This window comes from Podarcis erhardii (assembly GCF_964252035.2).
Source record: "Podarcis erhardii genome assembly, chromosome: 8".
NCBI lineage: Eukaryota > Metazoa > Chordata > Lepidosauria > Squamata > Lacertidae > Podarcis > Podarcis erhardii.
The window spans coordinates 50,951,716-50,972,865 of NC_138499.1; the positions used below are offsets into that span (position 1 = coordinate 50,951,716).

The window sequence follows — 21,150 nt, forward strand, 5'->3', positions numbered from 1 at the left end:
GTTCCGGTTTGCGAACTATTTTTGGAAGCTGAACGTCCCACAGGGCTTCCGTTCTTCCGATTGGCTACAGGAGCTTCCTGCAGCCAGTCAGAAGCTGCGCTTTGGTTTCTGAGCATTTTGGAAGTCAAACGGACTTCCAGAACGGATTCCCTTCGACTTCCAAGGTATGACTGCAATGTGAATGTTCACTCATAAATGTTGTGTTGTGGTATTATCAGAATGCAATTTCTAATGATGGCAAATATACTCTTACACCAATAGAAATCCAAATAAATAAATTTGCCATAAATACAGCAAGACTTACGGTGATGGATGGCAAGAGGACTAGTGCTGTATATCAAGATTTTAATCAGTCTTCTAAAAGGGTGATGTTCCCAATAAAATTTTAGTAGCTTTTAACTCTTGTCTTCACTCATTTAAGTCATTTGACACTCTTCTTATTTTCTATTCTCTTAAGATGCCATCAGAAATGGTTGCCTAGGAGATATTGTTCTTTCTAAGAATAGGTCACACTAAATGGTACCAAAAACCCTGAAATACTAAAAGAATCCTTTTAAAATATGACTTGCTGCCATTACTGCAATTTATGTTCTACAGAATATATACCAAAATCTGTACTGTTGTTATTTGCATTTGTACCGTCTTACCCTCTCCCCTCCTCCTCCTTGTCTACTGTAGAAATAATTTTGAATAAAAACCGATAATAGCCAGATTGCACAATATATTTTTAAATATCTGAATTTATTGATTGGAGATTGGCCAAGATAAATGAACTTAGTTCATAAACTTTTAAGACCTGCCTTCCAGTTTGCATGATGCAGGGCAGAAGCATGCATGATGACCTAATTAGCAGACTCTAATTGGGCCATTGCATATATTGAGTCTCTGTGTGGTGCACCAGTCCATCATGGGATGGTAGAGGGCACACTGCTATTTTACCATACAAACTGACCTAACAAATGTGTGAAGTGGACCTTAATTCTTCCAGCAAATTGACGCCCAGTTGTTTAGCAATGGCAACAACACAATGAGCTCTTCCTATTATACTGATGAAATGAAAAAGGTGTGTCGGGGGAGGGGGGAGAGTGTTAAGCAGGAATTGATTTTTATTCAGGACTGTGTGACCTCAGTTAAGGTCCAGTACTCCCAAAAGATTCCTAGGCTCAGAATAATGTGAAGGATATGGGTTGTATCCAGCTAAATTTTAATTAGGACAGACCCATTGAACTTCATGGATCTAAGTTAGTCGTGTTCATTCATTTCAATAGCTTTACTCTGAGTAGGACTAGCATTGGCAACAGTATTCTCTCATCTGGCTCTGTAAAGGATAGGGGAGTAGACCTTGTAAGCCTGAAGTCTGCTCATCTCTGCCCTATATGCCACTGGAATTGGGGAGGGTGGATATTGCTGTCACTGGCCTACACATGCATGAAAAGAGTACACAGTCGCGGGGCAGGGGGTTCTTCTGCATCCAACTTCATCACTGTAGTCCTGGTAGCCTCAGTGGCTAGAAGGGCCTTTTACCAGCTGTGACAGGTGAAACAGCTAAGGCTGTTCCTGGACTGGGAACGGAGTCAAGTACTGGTGACTTCAGGGTTTTGAGTACTACAATGTATTCTATGTGGGACTTCCCTTGTGCTTTATCGAGAAGCTGCAGTTAGTGCAGAATGCTGCAGCACAGTCACAGACAGGAACGAGAACCTCTCAGCATATGACAACTCTGCTTAGCCATCTGCACTGTTTGCCAATTTGCTACAGGGCCAAGTTCATGGTGATAAAGCCTGTAACATCTTGGGACCAATTTCCTTGCAGGATTACCTTACCACATATATGCATGTATACTTGTTCCACACACATACAAAAAAATCAACCTTTTAATGTGGCAGCACCTACACTTTGAAACTCCCTGCTTGGCAGGCAACTTCACTGTTACACTTTCTGGCACCTGCCTAAAACATTTTTGTTTAGGCAGGCCTATCCAGATATGTAGATGTTGCATGTGTTTTAATCTGTTTTTAGTATATTATTGATTTTGAATGTTTTTAAATACCTGTTTTTACTGTTTTACTGAAATAATTTTAATGGGGGGGTGTAAACAGCTTTGAAGTTTTACTACAATTATATACATTTTGTTAAGTAAAATTAATAAAATAACCCAATAACACACAAATATGAAAATGATAGTAAAACCAAGTGGCATACAGGGTCTCATTTTTTGTTTTTGTACCTATTGTCAAGAGAAAAAGAAAATAAACTATAAACGTTTCTAACATACTATTGCAATAACAAGAAAATGCTGCTTGAACCCAACAATAATTCTTGAATGGTATACTTTTAATAACACATATTCCTCATTTTGTCTGGTACATATTGTTTCAATCTGTTTTTCCATTTTTTGTTATGCCAAATACAGTGGTACCTCAGGTTACATACGCTTCAGGTTAAAGACTCTGCTAACCCAGAAATAGTGCTTCAGGTTAAGAACTTTGCTTCAAGATGAGAACAGAAATCGTGCTCCAGCAGCGCGGCAGCAGTAGGAGGCCCCTTTAGCTAAAGTGGTGCTTCAGGTTAAGAACAGTTTCAGGTTAAGTACGGACCTCTGTAACAAATTAAGTACTTAACCCGAGGTACCACCGTATTTTTCCAAACCCTTCAGAAGCAGATGATACTGGTTCAGTTGAAGCAATCCTCCAAATCGTTTGGAGGAATAGCTGTGACCCATGGGCAGCTCCTTCTTGCTGCCCTGTTATTTATACATTGCTTCACTTTCAGTTCTAAGTTTTACTTCAACCATGATTTGGCATGTTTTTCAAACCGCTGTATGAGAATGGGGCAAAGAGAAGGAGGAAGATGCCTGCAATTCATTTCAGTGGTTGGAGTTACCTAAACTGGGGCTTTATCTAACATTGAGCTCAGATGACTTTAGCTGCCAGTAACACATTTTGAAATAGCAACCTTTCTATTAACTTAAAAGAACAGTTTGTTTGTTTTCTTTTTAATTTACAAACTCATGTTTTCAGCATGCCCTAGGGATTTCCTGATGTGTGCAGAAACCACTACCTTGTCTATGGGTGGCCATATTTCAGCGTCAAGTTCGGTATTAAAAGGAATGATAGTTTGCACAGTCAACCAAGTTAAACACATTTAAGTGCCATTTATTTTAATAGGAAAGGTAAACATACCCTTTAGTCTATTCCATTGAAAATAGTGAATAATAAAAGGTCCTTAACTTTGGCTGGATTGTTCACAGTGTTTGTTTAGATAGCGGTATCTAGGACTGTTTTAAAAGGCTTGTTATATCGATCAACTTGCAGCCACTTTACTTGAGCAAATATGTGTGTTTTTATTAATATTTATTAACAATTTGCCTCGCCTTATCTTGAGGGCTCAGGATGAGTCGAATGAAAATAGGTAGAAAGTATTTTTAAAGGCTCTGTTAAGTAACTGTGCTGGCATCTCCCTCAGCCAATTATTGTATGTGACTGGGTAGCGGATACAAATGATGTGTGTAAATTTAAGAAAGCTAATTGCTTACATAGATTTAAATTTTATTCAGCAGCATGGTGGACTGGCTTGACCTGCACTGAATAAAAGGCATTTGTTATTAAGCCTTGGGATTTTGAAATGTACTTTCAGATCAACTCCCTATTCTGTTAATACTATATATAACTGGTGGAAATAGTTGAAATGTATAGGAGAAATACAGTGTAGTAATAATTGAATCAATGCACTATTTCAGTCAGTCAGTCAGTCATTCCAGTTCTGCATTGCATTGGTATCTCCTGACAGATGCTACTGCATACCCAGTTTGAATGTTGGGTGTTAGTTTTGTTTTATCTTTGAAAGGTTAGGCCTTCTTTCTTTTTTAAATATTTTGTCAGTATGTTTGTTTTCAACAAATCACTACCTTACATATATTAGAAATTTGCTTTCTTAGGATATTATGGTAATTATCAGATTCTTCCAACCAGTGCAAAATTTCCCACATCTGGATCACACAGTACCCTGATTAAGAGCCAGTGTTTACTCAAAAAACACTGTCTCTATTTTTTTAGGGTAGTTATGTTCCATTAACAATTGTTTTATTATTGTTTGGTGTGAGGAACCTTTTGCTAAGGCAAATATGTGGCAGGATATGCATGTTTTAATTTAAAAAGTAGTAATAAACCACATTTGGAGTCTGAATTTGGAGTCAGTGACCAGGATATCCTTTATTTGAAACTTTTTTCCTAGCTATTTGAAATCTTCAGGTTGTTTTTTTAAAAAATCACCATGATAAAACAGAATGCCAATGTGAGGAATATTGAAAATAAATAGTTGGGAGTTTTCCAACATGACTATCCAGACTGCAAAAATATGGCACAGACTTTGGAGTCAGACTAGAAATGTAAATGGGAAAAATGGATGCTATCCTCTTGTAAATGCATCCTGAGGGGGGGGGGAAACAAACATTATGGCGTCAAAAGTGGTTTGAATTCATAGATTATGTGCTTTGTTGCAGGAATGCCAGCTTGCTTTGCAACATAATTCCCTTCACACTCTTTTTACTGATTTAAGTGATCTTCACATGGTTACAAGGGAGCGGAACTGCGCTGCTGGCCCCTTCCCTGCTCTCCACACAGTAGATGTGGGTATTTGGAAGGGGAAATGCTTTTCAAATTGACCTATGTGTGTATGGGTTTTCATCCAACAGACATCCACTCCAGGCATGCGGATATTGGAGGGGGAGGGGTTCCGGAAGTCAAATTATGTCAGGTGCAGCGTTAGAAACTAATCACCAAATGGCACCTTAAACATAGGTTACGGTCAGCACAATGGAATGTCCAGGTGCCGTTTTTCCCCAGTGGGACTTACTGTTATTGTTCATTTAGTTTCTATACCACTTTATATTTTTAAAAAAATAATCAAAAAGTTGTTTACATTAAAACAGGAGCAGGCAACCTAAGGCCCATGGGCCACAAGCGGCCCACGGGGATCGTTTAACCGGCCCACAAGCTGCCCCCAAACCAAGCCGCCCGCTCGGGGAGTCCCCGCCCGCTGTGCTAAACTGGTGGGGTGTGGGGACTCACTTTCGCAGTGCTAAAAATAGTGTCTTCAATGCTCAGACGCCGAAAACCGTGTCTGCGCAGACACAGATGCCGGAAATCGTGTCTGCGCAGATGCTGGAAATCGCGGCCGCACGCACGCACGCGATCTGGCCCATGGAGGGATCTCCGCTAGAGGGAACCGTCCCAGGCGAGGTAAATCTTGCTGACCCCTGCATTAAAACATCAAATAAAACACCATAATGATACTTTCTGAGTACCAGAGAAGCTTTGGGATTGGCCTCGAAAGCTTTAGTCACGAAAGAAAATAGATAGAATAACTTTGTCTAAGTATAGCCTAATGACTCTAAATGTTGATGATAAAAAAATGCTTTCTGAATTGTCTCAGCAGCTGAAGTTACTTTTTAATTGTTCTGTGTTTACATATCACTTTGGTTGGGAGAACCACCTTTTATTATTCTGCTGGCAGTGTACACATTATTGTTTGCCAATACAAGTATCCATTAAAAAGCCTCAATGTGCTAAAAGAATTGTTGATGCTTTCCTGAGTTAAAAATGAATTATAAACAAAAATCGTAAATCAGCTATGAGCAAATTAAGAGTCTTGGTTTGGGATACTGTATTAATTTTACATTTGGTTTGAATACATGGAAAAAACCTATCATTAGCTGATTTATGCATGCCTGCAAGATCCTGGTTGCCACTTAAAATCGCTTCTGTGTATTTGAGTCTCTACACTGCTGCAGAAACATTTTGAATCAGCTTCCCATTCAGTTTGGTCAAATTGGTGGGAAGTATGCATGCCATTGTTGTGTTTCTGACTCTGAGGGCCTTATGTTGCAAATCCTTGTGAATAAGCAGATTGAATTGTACACATTCCACGAGTCCTAACTCCATTGAAGTTGTTTTTCGCAGCAATCATACCACCACTGGGCATCTTTGAATCAGTTCCATGTTTTGGTTGCTGTTTCAGTAGTACGTTTAGTTTAAAATCAGATGGGAGCTTTGATGTTTCAAAAAGTACAGTGCGAGAACAAATCACAAAGGCTTAAAAACATGGTGATTTATTAAACAGAGCTATAAAATGCATACCGATACGACACCTTGTTGTGCTCTTTGCCTGAAACTACACTGCATACTTAGACATCTATAATCTAAATAGAACATTAGATCAAGGATCAGTGAACAATCAGTTAATACCAAAATCATTGTATGTTTCTCTTGTCCCAGCATGCCTTCTGTTGTTGTATTATATTGTATTTACTACCTAAGAGAGAAGTATTGATTCAGTGAGTTGAATTAGCGCCTCTTAGCCTACTGGGGCATACAGGGTGAGGAGTTGGAGGGGCATCAGAACTCAAAGATGTTCCTGGTTGCTACTTTAGAAGTCATGTTGGCAGTGCTGTTCATCTGAAAATCAAGTCAGTGATATCATTGAACTTCAAGATTATACATAGGCTTAGTCACACCTCCTTAGATAAAATCCTTCCAGGCCAACCCTTTTTGCCATTAGAGTGGGGGACTTATGGGAGCAGCCAGTAAAAAAAAGTTTCAAAAATTATTATTATTATTATTATTATTATTATTATTATTATTATTAAAAAATTAAATAGAAATAAATGATTGGGGGAACCCTTCAGCATCATAGCAGGTGACTTTCTTAAATCAAGTTCTGGGGGGCAGATGCAGGCCACAAGTTGTCCACCCACTGATATAAGGAGTATGTAATTAAATATGTATAATCTGATTAATGATGTCCAGAATTAATTTTTAATAATGATAAAAGTGATATTTGTTTCAAAGCAGAGAATATATCATATTGGACAAATATTATAGGTCACCAGTGGTAGAGACTATGATAAGTACAGTGAGTCTTTTTGTCAATGTGTTTAATGCTTTATTTTCTGTAAACTATTGCCATCCAGGTTTGGGTGGATGCATAGCTGTCAACCTTCCCTTTTTTTGTGGGAAATTCCTTTATTCCAGCGCTGTTTCCCGCTGCTTCCCACTGCTATCCCGGATTGTTAGATATCCCGTTGACTGTCCCCGGGACAAGTGAGGCTGCTGATCCCTTATTTTCGAGGCTGCTGATCCCTTATTTTCAAATCTGAAAGTTGACAGCTATGGGTGGATGAGTAAGGTTTCATTTTGCCCAGGAATATCATGGTAGCATTAAGGTGCTTTTAAAAATAAATGGATTTTGTTTATATGAAGAAATATATGACAGAGATCTCCCATGTTATTTGGAAACTTATTGATGGATTGATTAATTGAGCAGCAGTCCTATGCTTGCTTATTTTGGAGTAAATTGTATGTATCCAGTGAAATTTACTGCAGAATAAGCAAGCATAAGATTGCTGCTCAAGAATGGCAGAATTGAGCTGTTTGTAACTAATTAGCAGTTAACATAAGAATATGAGAGTACCACTTCCGAAATTAGAAGAAAGGGCAAAAATTTTAAATGTTAATTTGGTGACTCACATATGTTTATATATGGAAAAATATTCTAAATTGAGTCTTCCAACTCATTTTGAATATTCACATTTTTAAGAAATGCCATTTTCTGCTTTTGTGTATAACTGAGTTTTCATCCAGCAAGATGACAAATCAGATTGCATTTCCTAGAACACATAAGAAACTAAGAGCCTGATAGATATTTAAAAGGTGTGCTCACTCTGCATTTTGATAATATTCCCTCCAAAGTAAAATACAGAGAGAAAACCTAGAGTACTATAGTACCATTTAGTTTTCGGGGTGAATTCAAAATGCTGGTGTTTACCTATTAAGTCCTGAACAGCCGAGGCTCTGTATTATCTTAGGGAGTTCCTCAGAACCCTTGAGACACAGACTCCTACCCCATTATGATCTACCGGAGAAGCCTTTCATTAGGAATTGTGTAGCTGCAGGTCAGAAAAAGTCCTTTATGGTCCCAAAGGAATTATTGTCTTTACCAGTTATTAGAAATCACTGTAAAGGCTTTTCATTTAGGCAGGCTTTAGAAGACTGCTTTTGTAATATATTAAAACTTTTGTTGTTGTTGTTAAATTGCTTGAGCTATAATGTTTTTCATCTAGGACTGCAGCGTTTGGTTATGTAATGGCATAGATTGATTAAAAAAAACCCTTTTGATTGTTGGTCAGTAAATTTTACATATTAATATAGGTATCTAGGTTTGAGGAGGGGTATGTTATTTGACCACTCAGTCTGTGTTCTCTCCCTCCACTCTCTTTAATAAAAAGAAGGCACAACAGTTATCAATAACAGGTAGCAGCTCCAGAAATGTAACGCTGCCCACTTGGCTTCTCAGAAGAAAACACTTTGACTCCTCCTTATGGTTCACTTTCAAGCCAAACACTTTCGAGCACAATTCTCAACTTTGACACTGTAGAAATGATCCTGAAAGTATAGGTACTTGCAAAAACTTTAGGGATTCTCCTCTCTTGCACAGAGTATGCATGCTTCACAATCATATCAGTTGATTAAAACTTAATTAATTAATTAATTAATTAATATTTCATTGAGTACAGGGGTACCTCCGGTTGCGCACAGGATCTGTTCTGGAGCTCCGGTCGAATCCCAAGCTGTGCATATCCGGAGGGGCCGCTTCTGCTCATGCATGCGGCACATAGAGTGCCTCTGCGCATGCACGCACAGTGAAACCCGGAAAAATACTTCCATGTATACCACGTTCGCATCCTGAGGTGTGTGTATTCAGAGGTACCACTGTATAAGCTCCAGATTTTATTTTTTTGTTGAGTATGAGTTCTAATTTCATCCCTGATTTTTACTGGGTATTTCTGATACACTGGTTGGTTGGTTTTTATCTTGGTAAAACACCTTTTTCTCCATTATGAAAAATGTCAGTCTTAAACACACTTACTAAGGACTAAGCCTCATTGGGCATAGCAGGACTTACTCCAAAATATGCATATATAGGATTACACTGTCTAGTAAATTATAGATGTGAAAAAGAACAATTATAGGAACTTGGGAAGCTGCCTTATACCATGTCAATCTTTGATTGCAGCATAACCAGTGTTCACTGTCAGTTCACTCTGTCCCTGGCAGAGGTTATTTGACCTAACCTGCTATATGATCCTTTAAATAAAAAAACCAGTTGCCAGGAATGTACCTTCTGCTCTCAAACCATTGAGCTATGGTGCCTCTAGACTGTGTACAGTGGTTCCTGGACGGCTTAGTTGTCAAACAAATTGGCTCCCGAACACCGCAAACCCGAAAGTACCGTATTTTTCCGCATACAGGGCGACCCCTATTTTGAGGGACTCCAAATTGAGGAAATGGGGAGAGATTGCCCAGAGTTGTTAAGCTTGGAGGGGTGGGTTGCCAACAATCGCTCACATGCCTGACCACCACTGCCAATCGCGTGCATCAATAAAGCCACCAATCATCTGTCCGCTCACTACCAGCAGCCACTGATCTCCTGCCCAATTGCCACAGCAGCCAATCACCAGCAAACCTTGCAGCAGCCACCAATCACACGCCCAAACAACGCTGACAATCTCCTGCTCATGGCAGCCACCGACTGCCCATCCTACTGCTGCACTATCTGTGTATAAGACGACCCCCAATTTTTAGCATTTTTTAATAATAAAAAACCTCTTCTTATACACGGGAAAATACGGGAAATGTTCCGGTTTGCAAACGTTTTCCAGAAGCTGAACATACGACACAGCTTCCGATTGAGTGCAGAAAGCCTCCTGCAGCCAATCGGAAGCCGTACCTTGGTTTTCGAACGGTTTTGGGAATTGAACGGACTCCCGGAAAGGATTAAGTTCAAGAACCAGGGTACTACTGTGTCTATGTTTGGTGATAAAGGGGGGGAAGCGTCTATGTCAGTTTCCCAGGCTTCTATTTTCAAGCTCACATTAATTTTGTCCCTTTCTAATAGGCTGGGTATATTTGATTTCTTTTCTTTTCTTTTTTAAAAAGTCCAAAAACTGCATGCAGTTGAGTGTCCAGTGTAGATGGATTCTAAGCTGAAACATTTCCTGTTCCTAACATGTATCATATCTATTCTCGTTCTTTGTTACTGAAGAAATGTTTTGCGTGAAATATTCATCTAGTTTATAAGAATAAAGTATTAAATGATGGCTAGTAATATTATCAAATAAACTTACTGGCTTCTGAAGAGCTATCTTCCTTAACAGTAATTAAGCAGTTACTGAAATCAAAAAGGTTTCAAATATAACTGAATTTCTGAATTGTTAATTTCTGCAGTGTTGTAACACTAAGCATCAGTGATACTTTATGTGCTTCAGGCTGCAAACCTATACATACTTTCCTGGGGAATAAGTCCCGTTGACCTCAGTGAGACTTACTTGAGAGTAATATATAGGATTGTAATGTAAAAGAGGTTGAAAATGCTGTTCTTTCTTTGACTTGTAATAAAGATTATATGGGATTTTAATTAAATGAATGGAATTAATAAACTTTGTAAGAATTTTTGTTCTGACTGCCTAACTTTACTAACATTATTTGTGCACACAAACCTATTTACAAGACAGTAAGTTTTGGAGCTGGGAACTGATTAAAGCTTTGAGCTTATTAATTATGCTTAAATATTTAATTAATTTAAACTCCCATTTTCAGTATGTATCCTGGCTTGAACCCCAAGAACCACAATCAGTTTTCTTCCAGGATCTCCTACCATTCTTCCACTGCCATCCCTTCATCTCTCTCTCCTCCGCCCTCCAAGCAAGTCCAGAAGGTTGGGCATTCCTCCAGAACAGCATTTGGTGCAGCATGGGGAATAGATTGACTAGATTGGTTAGTCTGGTGGATATGAACCTTGCTTACAGAGCAGGAAGTAGGATGTGCTTGCCCTTTTCTATGCCTTGTCAAGGGAGAATGTAAAATTCACCATTGCAAACTTCATAAAATAATGTTGCAGACTGAAATGTGTAACAAAACCCCCCAATAACTTTACTTACCATTCTCCAAATTTTACTGTAGCTAAACTCAGAATAAGCACAGCTTTGGACTTCAATCCGTTGACATTCCCTCGAATTCATGGACCTTCCCTCCATTCCTCAAATTGGCTTCTACTGTTAGATAAATCTGCATATGCTCCTTTAGGGGAAGGGCAAAGCTCAGTAGTGTATCATATGCAGGGCGGGCCTAGGTGTGGCCCTCAGGGTCTTTTTGGCAGCCCTCAGCAACTTTTGATGCCTCTCCCCCCCCCCAAGCCCTCACACTGCTTTCCCAAAGCTGGATAAGGAGGTGCTGGACTTTGGGAAGGAGCTGTGGGGGTTCTGACAGGGTCCTAGAGTCCTCCTTTCTCCTTACCAAAGCCTTGTTAGCACTTTCCTAGCTTTGAGAAGGAGGCGGGAGAGCTAGGACCATGCCAGAGCCTTGAGCCTTCTTTCCAAAGCCTAGCGTGCATCGCTTAGCTGGCTTTCAAAAGGCAGCACCAAGGCCTGAAGGGGAGGATCAAATTTTGGCCTCACTTCCCTGCCCTACATGACAAGGCAGTGTTCAGCCCATGGTTTCTGTGTCAAAGTACTCTGTGGCCCACTTGGTATGAAAAGTTGGGCCAGCCTGCTCAATCAAAATGATCTCAAATGGAAGGAAATTGGAATGACCTCTTCCTTAGGTATTGGGCTAGTTGAACAATTGGTCTGAATGTACAATTCCATATCTCTTACTTATGTATCACATTTCTAGGCTGTACTTCCTTTCAAGTTGCATACATTGGGTTGGCCCACTTTTCCTCACAACAGTCCTTTTGATGTCAATTATGGAGATGGGATTCCAGTATACACTTCCACTGCAGCACACTATAGCTTTTATTTGTTGCAATAGACTGTGATGGCCAGAAACCAGCTTGGCAAAAATTAAAACAAATTAATGGAGAATAGGTTTGTCTGTGAGCTATTGGACAGATAGATAAATGTACAGAGGCTGAACACCTCCAGTTACTACATGCTGGGGATAAACAAGGGATTACCATTAACATCATACCCTGCTTGTGAGCTGTCTACAGGCATTTATTTTATTGACTACAGATGGAATAGTAGATTAGGGAGACCTTTGGGCTGATCCAATGAAGCTGTTCTTAAGTACCTATTAGAAATAAACACAAATGGTTTACTTGAGTGCCATTACCAATGTGTATGATTTCACACAGTGTATCTATGTTTAAATTCTGTATCTATAATTATATACTTTGATAAATCCATCCACATGCTTAAAAAATAGGATGAAGTTGCAAATAAATCTACTTGCTGAAAGAGGAATGTAAAAGGACATGAAAATGAGCCCCTGTTCACAGGCTTATGGAGTAACAAAGGACAGTTGTGTGTTTTGTTTATGAAGGTGTATTACGTACAGAAATAATTTGTTTCATCAGACACTTGCAGTGGCATGGCATGGCAGTATTCTGCTAGGATTTGATTACGTCATACCAGTCTCTTGGACCTACACAAATACATCCTGAGGAGGAAAGCAAGAACACTGTTTCCTGATTCTCCAGGCTAATGTTTGATACATCAAATCACTTTTCTTAAAAGCTCATAGTACAATTAATCAAGTTGTTGATGTGATGAGATGTAATGGAAACAAAATGACCTTGCGAAGAATATGTAGAATATTTAGAAAATTAGGGAAAGGGCTACTTCTGTCAGTAGTGATAGCTTTCACTAATTAGCAAGGGTAATTGCATGATTATTGCACACCTAGAAATTATTCTAGAAAAAAGGCCTGCTGGGGGTAGAGATAATCTTCTCCCAAGGGTTGCCCTCTTAATTAAGTGTACACTAAAGCAGGTGTACACAGAGACTTTGAACATCGTGTTAAGCAGGTCCCTTGGCTTCCAACTTGGCTATTCCTAAATGAGTTTTAATGAGTGTTATGTCTCAGGTTGTGTGCTAATGAAGCTTTTGTTGTAAGTTGTGCTGAAAAATTAAGGGAGAGAGATTTATTTGCATATTACAACCCTCTTTGTTTGTCTTTGTTGCTAGCTCAGTAGATGGGACAGTAAGCTGCTGTGTCTCCATAGCAAAATACTGTAAACTCCTTTGAACAAACCTGTACATGCAGCATTGAAAGGTGGCTGTGTTGAAGCCATAGGGGACATTTCCTGTCTTCTAAACAAAAGCATGATTATCATGGGAATCTGCTTGTTTGTTTGAAATATGAGTGTGTGGATATTTATTTTAGATTGTGTTTAATGCTGTGAAATACTTTAAAAGAGCAAAACATCCAAATCAAATATGACAAGGGATGCAGCAAATAGACTCTGAACTACGCATTTAGCATTGACATTTGATTATATTAAGCGTTCTTCTTAGGAGAATGGCTATGGAGAAATTATGCCCTGTTCATCCATGGTCTGTTTGTTACTTTAATTTGGAGGAAGAACATGTAAGACCTATTTTCAGGTGCCTGTTTTCTGTGATGTAGGTTCCAGCAACCTGCCATAATGTATTTACCATGTCACTCAACTCAGTTGATGTTGTTGTCACATTTAGGGGGCAATCCAATGGCAAGATGAACCAGGTTGAACATCTTAGGATGCAGCAGATCTCTAGCTCAGTCAGCTGATTCCTGGCTCCCCAACCCAGGCACAGCCAATGATACACCAATGTAACTTGCTAATCACAGATCAGTCGGCTGAGAAGAGTCCCCCAAAAGGGCATGGTGGGGGCAGGACCAGAGAGGGGAGACTTGGGCTGCATATGAAGCCTGTTCAGCTCAGTCACATGACCTAGCAACCTAGCATATTTTATAGGCTTGTTTTCCCTCTGCCAAGCTTCGGCAGAGCAGCAGTAGCAGTCCTACTGCTGAACAGGGTTTTATCTAGTGTAACTTTATGCCAACTTAATTTGCATTGTATTGCTTTACAGCAGCTTCTTGTGTATAGAATTGCTCCTTAACCTCTCTTAGGCTAAATCATGTCTATGTTAAAAATGTCAAATGTTTGAGACAAATTATCACAGATTTTGAACTTTTTACCGTTCAGAAAAATAGCTATATTTTACCTCCATATTTTACCTCTAGGTGAGCAAACAATTTTAACACAAGGACTTCCTAAACAAAAGTCCTTGTGCCAAGAATTATTCAAGACAGAGAGCATTCCTGTATGATCTCTCTTCTTTTTATTATAATCAGCAGGACCGTCTTAAGCATATCCAGCGCCATGGTGCAAAGCTCCCTCTGGCGGTGCCCCCCCCTTTCCCAGAGTTGTCGACCTTTTTTAGGGAGGACGGCGCTGCTGCTGGAGGAGGCGGTGGGCAGTGGCTGGAGGGCAGGAGGCAGAGGCTGGACGCGCCACCCACCTCCTGGCTCAACTTGCTGCTTTGTGCTACGGTGGCCATGGCAGATGGAGGCTCTGGGTGCGGCACTGCTTCGGTGCGGCATGGTGGAGGCGGGCGAGGGTGGTGAGCTGATGCCGGGGGAAACCGTGTCCAGCCTCTCCCTCTTCCCTGGCGCCAACCTCTATGGGTAAGACGCCCCTGATAATCAGTCATGGCTGCCCACCAGATTTCATCACAATCTTTAAAGATACACTCACTTTTAAAGTAGATGCATAGGTTAATGGACAAGTTTTCCTCCTTCAAAAAATAGGTTCTTGTAGGAATAGTGACTGTCTGAGCATTTTCAGGTGTTTTCCAACTTCAATGCCACCAGCCCAGCCAGCCTGGTCAGTGATCAGGAATGGCATTTAGAAATGGTGATGGTGATGATGATGATGTACTCTATGTGCAATTATTTGAATTTTGAATAAGTTTGTTCTAATTATAAGAAGGGAAAGACAGTTTACTGTAAAATAATAAACAGTGCAGTGCCTTAATAAATCTCTGGGAAGAACTATACAGTACTCAGGACATAATTATTGCATACTCTTGTTGTACGCCGAGGATGTTTATGAGCAATACTAAAGCATCTGCTCTGAGCTGCAAAAAGTCTAAATTAGGAAATGTGAGAGTTTACCAAGTCCAGCATTTTTCAGAGTTATGACTAACATAGTAGGAGAGAGAAGACACAGTCCACATAGTTCGAGGCGGATTGCTGCTTAAAGTTAAAATCAGTTCACACACTTCTAAGAGGATGTCCTGTTGAACTGAGTGAAATGAGACTTCTGAGTAAAGTGACTGTACTTTCAACCTTGTTGTTTATTTAATGCAGCCACGTGAATCCTTTAACAAGTAGTTCTTCTATCCTAATGTCTGAGGTTTACCTATTGTCAAAAATAACACTCTTGAATGGGCATGTTTCCTGAACTGTCATTCTTCGTTCCAAGGGCAGGCTCCTTTTCATACTGAGCTGGGAAAAAAGTGTGGCTTTTACTATCTTGTGGGCCAGTTGGATCAGCCCTACCCATTTCTTTTCTGTTCGGACATTGTTCTTTTGTGATGGCCTTTGGCTAAACAAACTGATTAATTATAAACTGGTAACTTTTCTGTGCTTAAAGCTCACAGATCAAGCCCAACCTTTTATTTAGCTCAGCTCTTCCTAGGTGTTTAACCTATGTTCCCCATCCAGCATGGTCCTTCTAAAAAACAAAAACAATTATTTTTCCTTCTGAAACACTTGCCTACTCAACACTTCTCGACCTCCTGGTTCCCACCCAGGACTCTACCCTTCCACCTTGTCTCTCACCCAGGGCGCAAACTAACAAATCACCTCCTCAAATCTCACAACAAAGAGAGTTCATGGAACCTGCTGACCATAGTCTCTCTAGGCTTGCTTTTATGGGTTTTTTGTAGTTGAAGAAAACATTAGCTATCTTATGTTCACCTGAGGAAAATCCGCTTTTTAGAAGTACTTTTATCAATTTAAATTTCACCTGTGGTGTGAAAGGGCAGTCATAGTTAAAAAGAGAAAAAGCAGCCACAGCAGTGTTTTTTAAAGGATTTTCCAAAGTGGTTTAGATTTCAGTCTGCTGCCTGATCATATACCAAGGCATTACTGATCAAACATGTTTGATTATGTTCAACACAGAATAAATCAAAACAACAAAGCATTGTTAAAAGGGATGTGATTTTAAAATGGTACGGAGTTAGAGAATTTGCCTCCAGTCAGACACAAACGAACACCTAAGTCAGAATTTTAATAGTTTGAAATGTCTTTTGCTAACATAGGTATGCAAGCATTTGAACCTTTCCAAGTGATGGTCTCCTCTTCTGAGTGGAATATTTTATTCTGTTTTTAAAATCGTTTACTTTCTAGTGAATTGATTAATTTTCCATAGAATTCTGACACTTGGATAAACTAATATGAGCACATCCTTTCAAACCATTTTAATTTTTTTAAAAAAATCTAAAAACCTCTATGTGCACTGCATTTTCCCCCTTTTGTTTGAAGCAGGAAGTCATTTTGGAGCTGAAGGTAATGAAATTCTTGAGACCTGATCTAATGAGTAATATGTAAGAAGAATTTTTCCTTACTAAAAACCTCACTAGTTGTCTCTCCCCCCCCCCCTTTCTTTTTCAAGAACCTGTTAACTTTAAAGTAACATCCCACCTTCTGCTAGGACCTATGTATGACTCAAGGTGAAGTTACATTTTAAATGGAAATTGTGATAGACAGCACCTATAATTACAGCAATTTTTTATCTGGCTGTTTGAACTGTCAAGCTAGTCATTGAGTGCATAAAGTACTAGAAATGGTACAGGAGGTTTATACATACATTAAATTAATCTTTCAGAGCAACTTGACTATTTAAAGCTGAAATATAGAATTCAGAAACATTTCCAAGATATTTCTAAAAAGAGAAGGGATAGAAGCAAATTTGTTCTTTCATATTTTATTTGTGTTGATTCACATGACCAGCTTTATTTTATAATTGCATATGTTTGAAGTTATTAACAGTATCACGTATTAGCTGTCATAAATAGTAATGTGAATGCAGTATTCATTAAGAACCATTCTCAAGAACCATCACCTGATTGTGTGAATTAGCTCTTCGGAATGATGCATGACATAATTTGTATATACATAAAATATCCATGTTAGTCTCAGAGTAGACCCATTACAAGCGTTCTTCTGAATGAAAGCTAGTTGAATGCAACCAACAGTATTACATATGCTGATGATTCCGTTTTTTGGAAACCCAGGGGGATTTTTTTTTTTAAGGTGCCTTTACATAATAAAGAATCCAAAGTAAAAACTTAACAGGAGAGGAGGCTAGCTTCAGATCTTACCTAAGCTCTTAAGTGGTATGCTTTGTCTGTGAAGTACAGGCAACCCCTGATTTGCTCAGGGGTTGCATTCTGGGTCATTGCGTGCCTGCATGAAATCACATGCAATTGAAACACCTCCGTTCTGCCCTTTTAGTGACTTTTTAATGACGTTTCTGGGTCACTTCCAGGTTCAGCGCTGTGCACGTGTGCACACATATCAGTCTCACCTAAGGCAGTGGGGGGGTGTCCCTGTATTTTTAACATAAACAAGTCAAATAAAACAGTATACAATTTTTTAAAACCACAAAGAGGTGTCACATTAAAGATTTGATTTTGCTGCAAAAATATGCATGGCTATGCTGCAAAGGTTGTTGTTCTTGACAATAAAATTTAAATTCCGAAGTTGAGATATGGCTCAGTTCTTTTAGGCAGATAGCATAGTATCCTGCTTGCGGTTTACCAGTATTGTAACTTCTTCCATTTTTGAAAGGGTGCAACAACAAAATATTTGGGGGGGAAACAGTATGTTGGGGAGCTTCCTGGACCCCTTAAGAAGAGTTTAGTTGATTATATCTCTTTCTATATAAATATGAGTCAGAATTCAAATATTTCATCAAAATTAATATGTTATCACATTTCCAATTTTCAGGAATTCTTTGAACATGCAAAAAAGCTCTGGGACGACGAAGGAGTAAAGGCATGCTTCGAGAGATCAAATGAATACCAGTTGATTGATTGTGCACAATAGTAAGTGCTTCTTACAGAACAATGTACTTGTGTAAGCCTGAAAACCAGCATTCTAAATTAATGATTGGAGGCCAGTGGAAGCTTACAGAAAGCATTTTTGTTTTGCTTTGTGTTTGAGGGAGGTGTTTTTTTCACAGGAAAGGGAATGTTCCTCATACACTACACCTGATTTATTATGGCCATTTCTCCTCTCTCAAACCTCACTTACAGTGACTGCTCCTCTCACTCAGTCCACCAACTATGTAATTACTCCATGTTTTAGTTATACAGTATCCCCATTCCAAAGTAAATATCAACTTATCATAATACATAACATCTGGTAGGGTGCAAGTTGTTACAAAACTTAGCATTCTTTTAAAATCAGTATTATAATGAAATACACACACTCCTTAAAGACTTAGAGCCTGATCCTGCCAAAGTTGACTACTTTTCAGTCCTACTTATTTCAATAGCTGAGAGTGATGCACATACTTGGAACTCCCCAACTGTAAACTGTGGAACTTAAATGTGCTTAATTTGGACTGGAACATAACTATGCATACGGAACCAAGTTGATATGTTTCCCCCTCTGCTTATCAATACTAATTTATTATATTGGTTCTATGGGGCATTTTGGTGCTTGTTTTCATTTATGTGATATGTATCTACTTTTTTGGGGGGGGGGGAACGTGGGTGGCTCTGTGGTCTAAACCACAAAGCCTAGGGCTTGCCGATCAGAAGGTCGGTGGTTCGAATCCCCGCGATGGGGTGAGCTCTCGTTGCTTGGTCCCTGCTCCCGCCTACCTAGCAGTTCGAAAGCACGTCAAAGTGCAAGTAGATAAATAGGTACCGCTCCGGCGGGAAGGTAAATGGTGTTTCCGTGCGCTGCTCTGGTTCGCCAGAAGTGGCTTTGTCATGCTGGCCACATGACCCAGAAGCTGAGATAAAGTGAGATGAGCGCTGTAACCCCAGAGTCGTCCGCGACTGGACCTAACAGTCAGGGGTCCCTTTACCTTTATCCATTTTTTCAATAATATCCTATTTTTAAGAGCTTGAATAAGAATAAAACTTGAGGATCAGCTTTTTCCTTTCAGCTCATCTGAATTTTGTTTAAGTAAGAGTCAGGTTAGTATATAATAGAGGATTTATGATAAATGGAAAAAACTTGGAACTAGGCAGGATATTTCACTTGGTTATGTGTGCTTTTAGGTATATCTTTGACAAAAACTTGACACATTTTTCCCTCTAACTAAAACAGTTATTCCATTCGCTTATACTGAACACTGGAAAATTAATATCATGCCAAAAGACAGTATTTTGAAATATATATACTGTAATAAGACATGGTCCACAAAAAAACAGCATATATTTACCATCTATAATTTTGGGGGAAGTGTTGGGTTTTATTTGGGGATGGAGTTAAACTGGTAAATTTTGATCTGTTTTGGAAGATAGGTGAGGTACTCTATAAACACATAAATAATTCTCTATGAGGAAATGATTATACATTTAAAGAAGGGGTACAAAAAAAGTAGTTTGGGATGTACTTGCAGATCTCTTGGTGATTTGTAATAGATTTAGAAGATCAAGATTTTTGATTCCCGGTTATTTAACAAAAGCAACATATGAAAAAGGCTCCTCCACTCCAAATTAGGCCAGTGAAATCACCAAAGCTTGGATGGAAGCCACCAGAGGATTTCTGGGTGGCAAGAAACATGAACTTTGTTCTGGTATTATAAACAAATTCCTGGACTGAGCACGTGCTCCAAGATACTACATTCTTTAATTCTAAGGGTATGTCTGGCTCCTATTCCTTAAAAATAAAAAATTAAAAAAAAAATTGAAGGAAGACGTTACTTTCTCCCTCTTGAAAAACTCCCAAACCATAAAGGATTCCTCCTTGGTAAGAACGGTTAAATAAGTGACCAGTTCAGTCCTTCTTCCCCTCAGAAAAGAATAAATCAGTAGAATGCATTGTACAGAGCAATATAGCTTGACGCAAATAAAAAATACAGCATCAACACATTTCTAGAAACCTCATGGGAAAAGGAGGCTTTTCCAGTTTCACAGCAATTCCACCCAACATACATCTTTGTCAGCTCTAGTCCTTGTCCCAAAGCCTGAGAAATGCCCAGTCATTCCTGCTGTGGCTCTGTGCTCTCTAATATAAATCACAAACGTGTTATAATAATCCAGTGTTGATTATTATTCTTTCTGCAGCCTCAGTTTGAAAGACAGTTTCTCACCCATTGCAGTATTCCATTATTTTTCACTTCAGCATGGTTGGTGAAGCTTCCAATTTTAGCATAAAGCAAAGTAGATCCTGAAAGTCTGAAGAAAGCATGTCCCTGATTTAAAGCTACTTTCTTCCAGGTCAAATAATCATTAACTTTTTTCAAAAATAATAATATAAGGTACCCCCTTTTGGAGGGAGAAAGGCAGGGTTTCCACCTCTAAATAATTAAATGGGTGGCAAGTTATCATACTTGTGTTATAGTTTGTTGTCATGAGATTTACCTCAATGGCATAATGCATATTTCTGTCTTACTGCAGACGAAACACAACTTTAGGTATCGGGGTGGTTTTAGCCATGGTTTATATCTGGGACCCCCAAAGTGGCACTCATGAAATGCCTGTAAAGCCTCCCTATTCTCCTGGCCCCACCCACTTTTCCAGGAGATACCTTTTCCTCCTTCTTTGGAAGTGGGAAGGAGGGGGCAGCTTCAGTTCTGAAAACAAGTTGAGATGCGGAAGGAATGTTGGTCCTTCCTACTCCTTTCAGCTTTCCAAACCGAGATCCACACCTCAGCAGAACACAGAGCTTATAGGGAGCAAAGCCTTGTGAAAGAAAAAAAGAAAAAGGTAACGGGTGGATAGAGAAGAGCTAGTGGCTGGAAGAGGGCTGGTGGGCAGCATAAGGAGGGAGAGATAGCAAAGAATATTGTATATTTGCTTTCTCCCTGCTCTCCAGGATCTAGTAGGTCTGTGTTTGTATGTTTTTCCTCCTTTCTAAGATCTGGAGGTCTGTGCTTGGTTTTCTTCCCCATCTCTGTCCAAGGGTGGGGGAGTCATCTTTGTTTTACATTCCCTCCTTTCAAGGTTTGGATTTGTCTGCATTGGTGGGAGTTTGGTCCCCTCTCCCACTTCTCTAGGGTCTGTGTTTCCTTTTTTCCCTTCTTACCTGCTTGCCTTCTAATGCAGTGAGAGTGAGAGGGACACTGTGGCCCCCACAGCAG

General features: G+C 39.5%; 1 protein-coding gene across 7 annotated transcripts in view; it reads left to right on the forward strand.

Moving 5' to 3' along the window:
* Nucleotides 1-21,150, forward strand: part of GNAL (G protein subunit alpha L) — a 181,660-nt gene that overhangs the window by 130,201 nt on the left and 30,309 nt on the right. For all 7 annotated transcript variants that reach the window (XM_081873538.1, XM_081873539.1, XM_081873541.1 and 4 more), the window contains one exon: nt 17,838-17,935. In XM_081873538.1, coding sequence (XP_081729664.1) covers nt 17,838-17,935 — 98 coding nt within the window. The remainder of the gene's footprint in view (nt 1-17,837; nt 17,936-21,150) is intronic.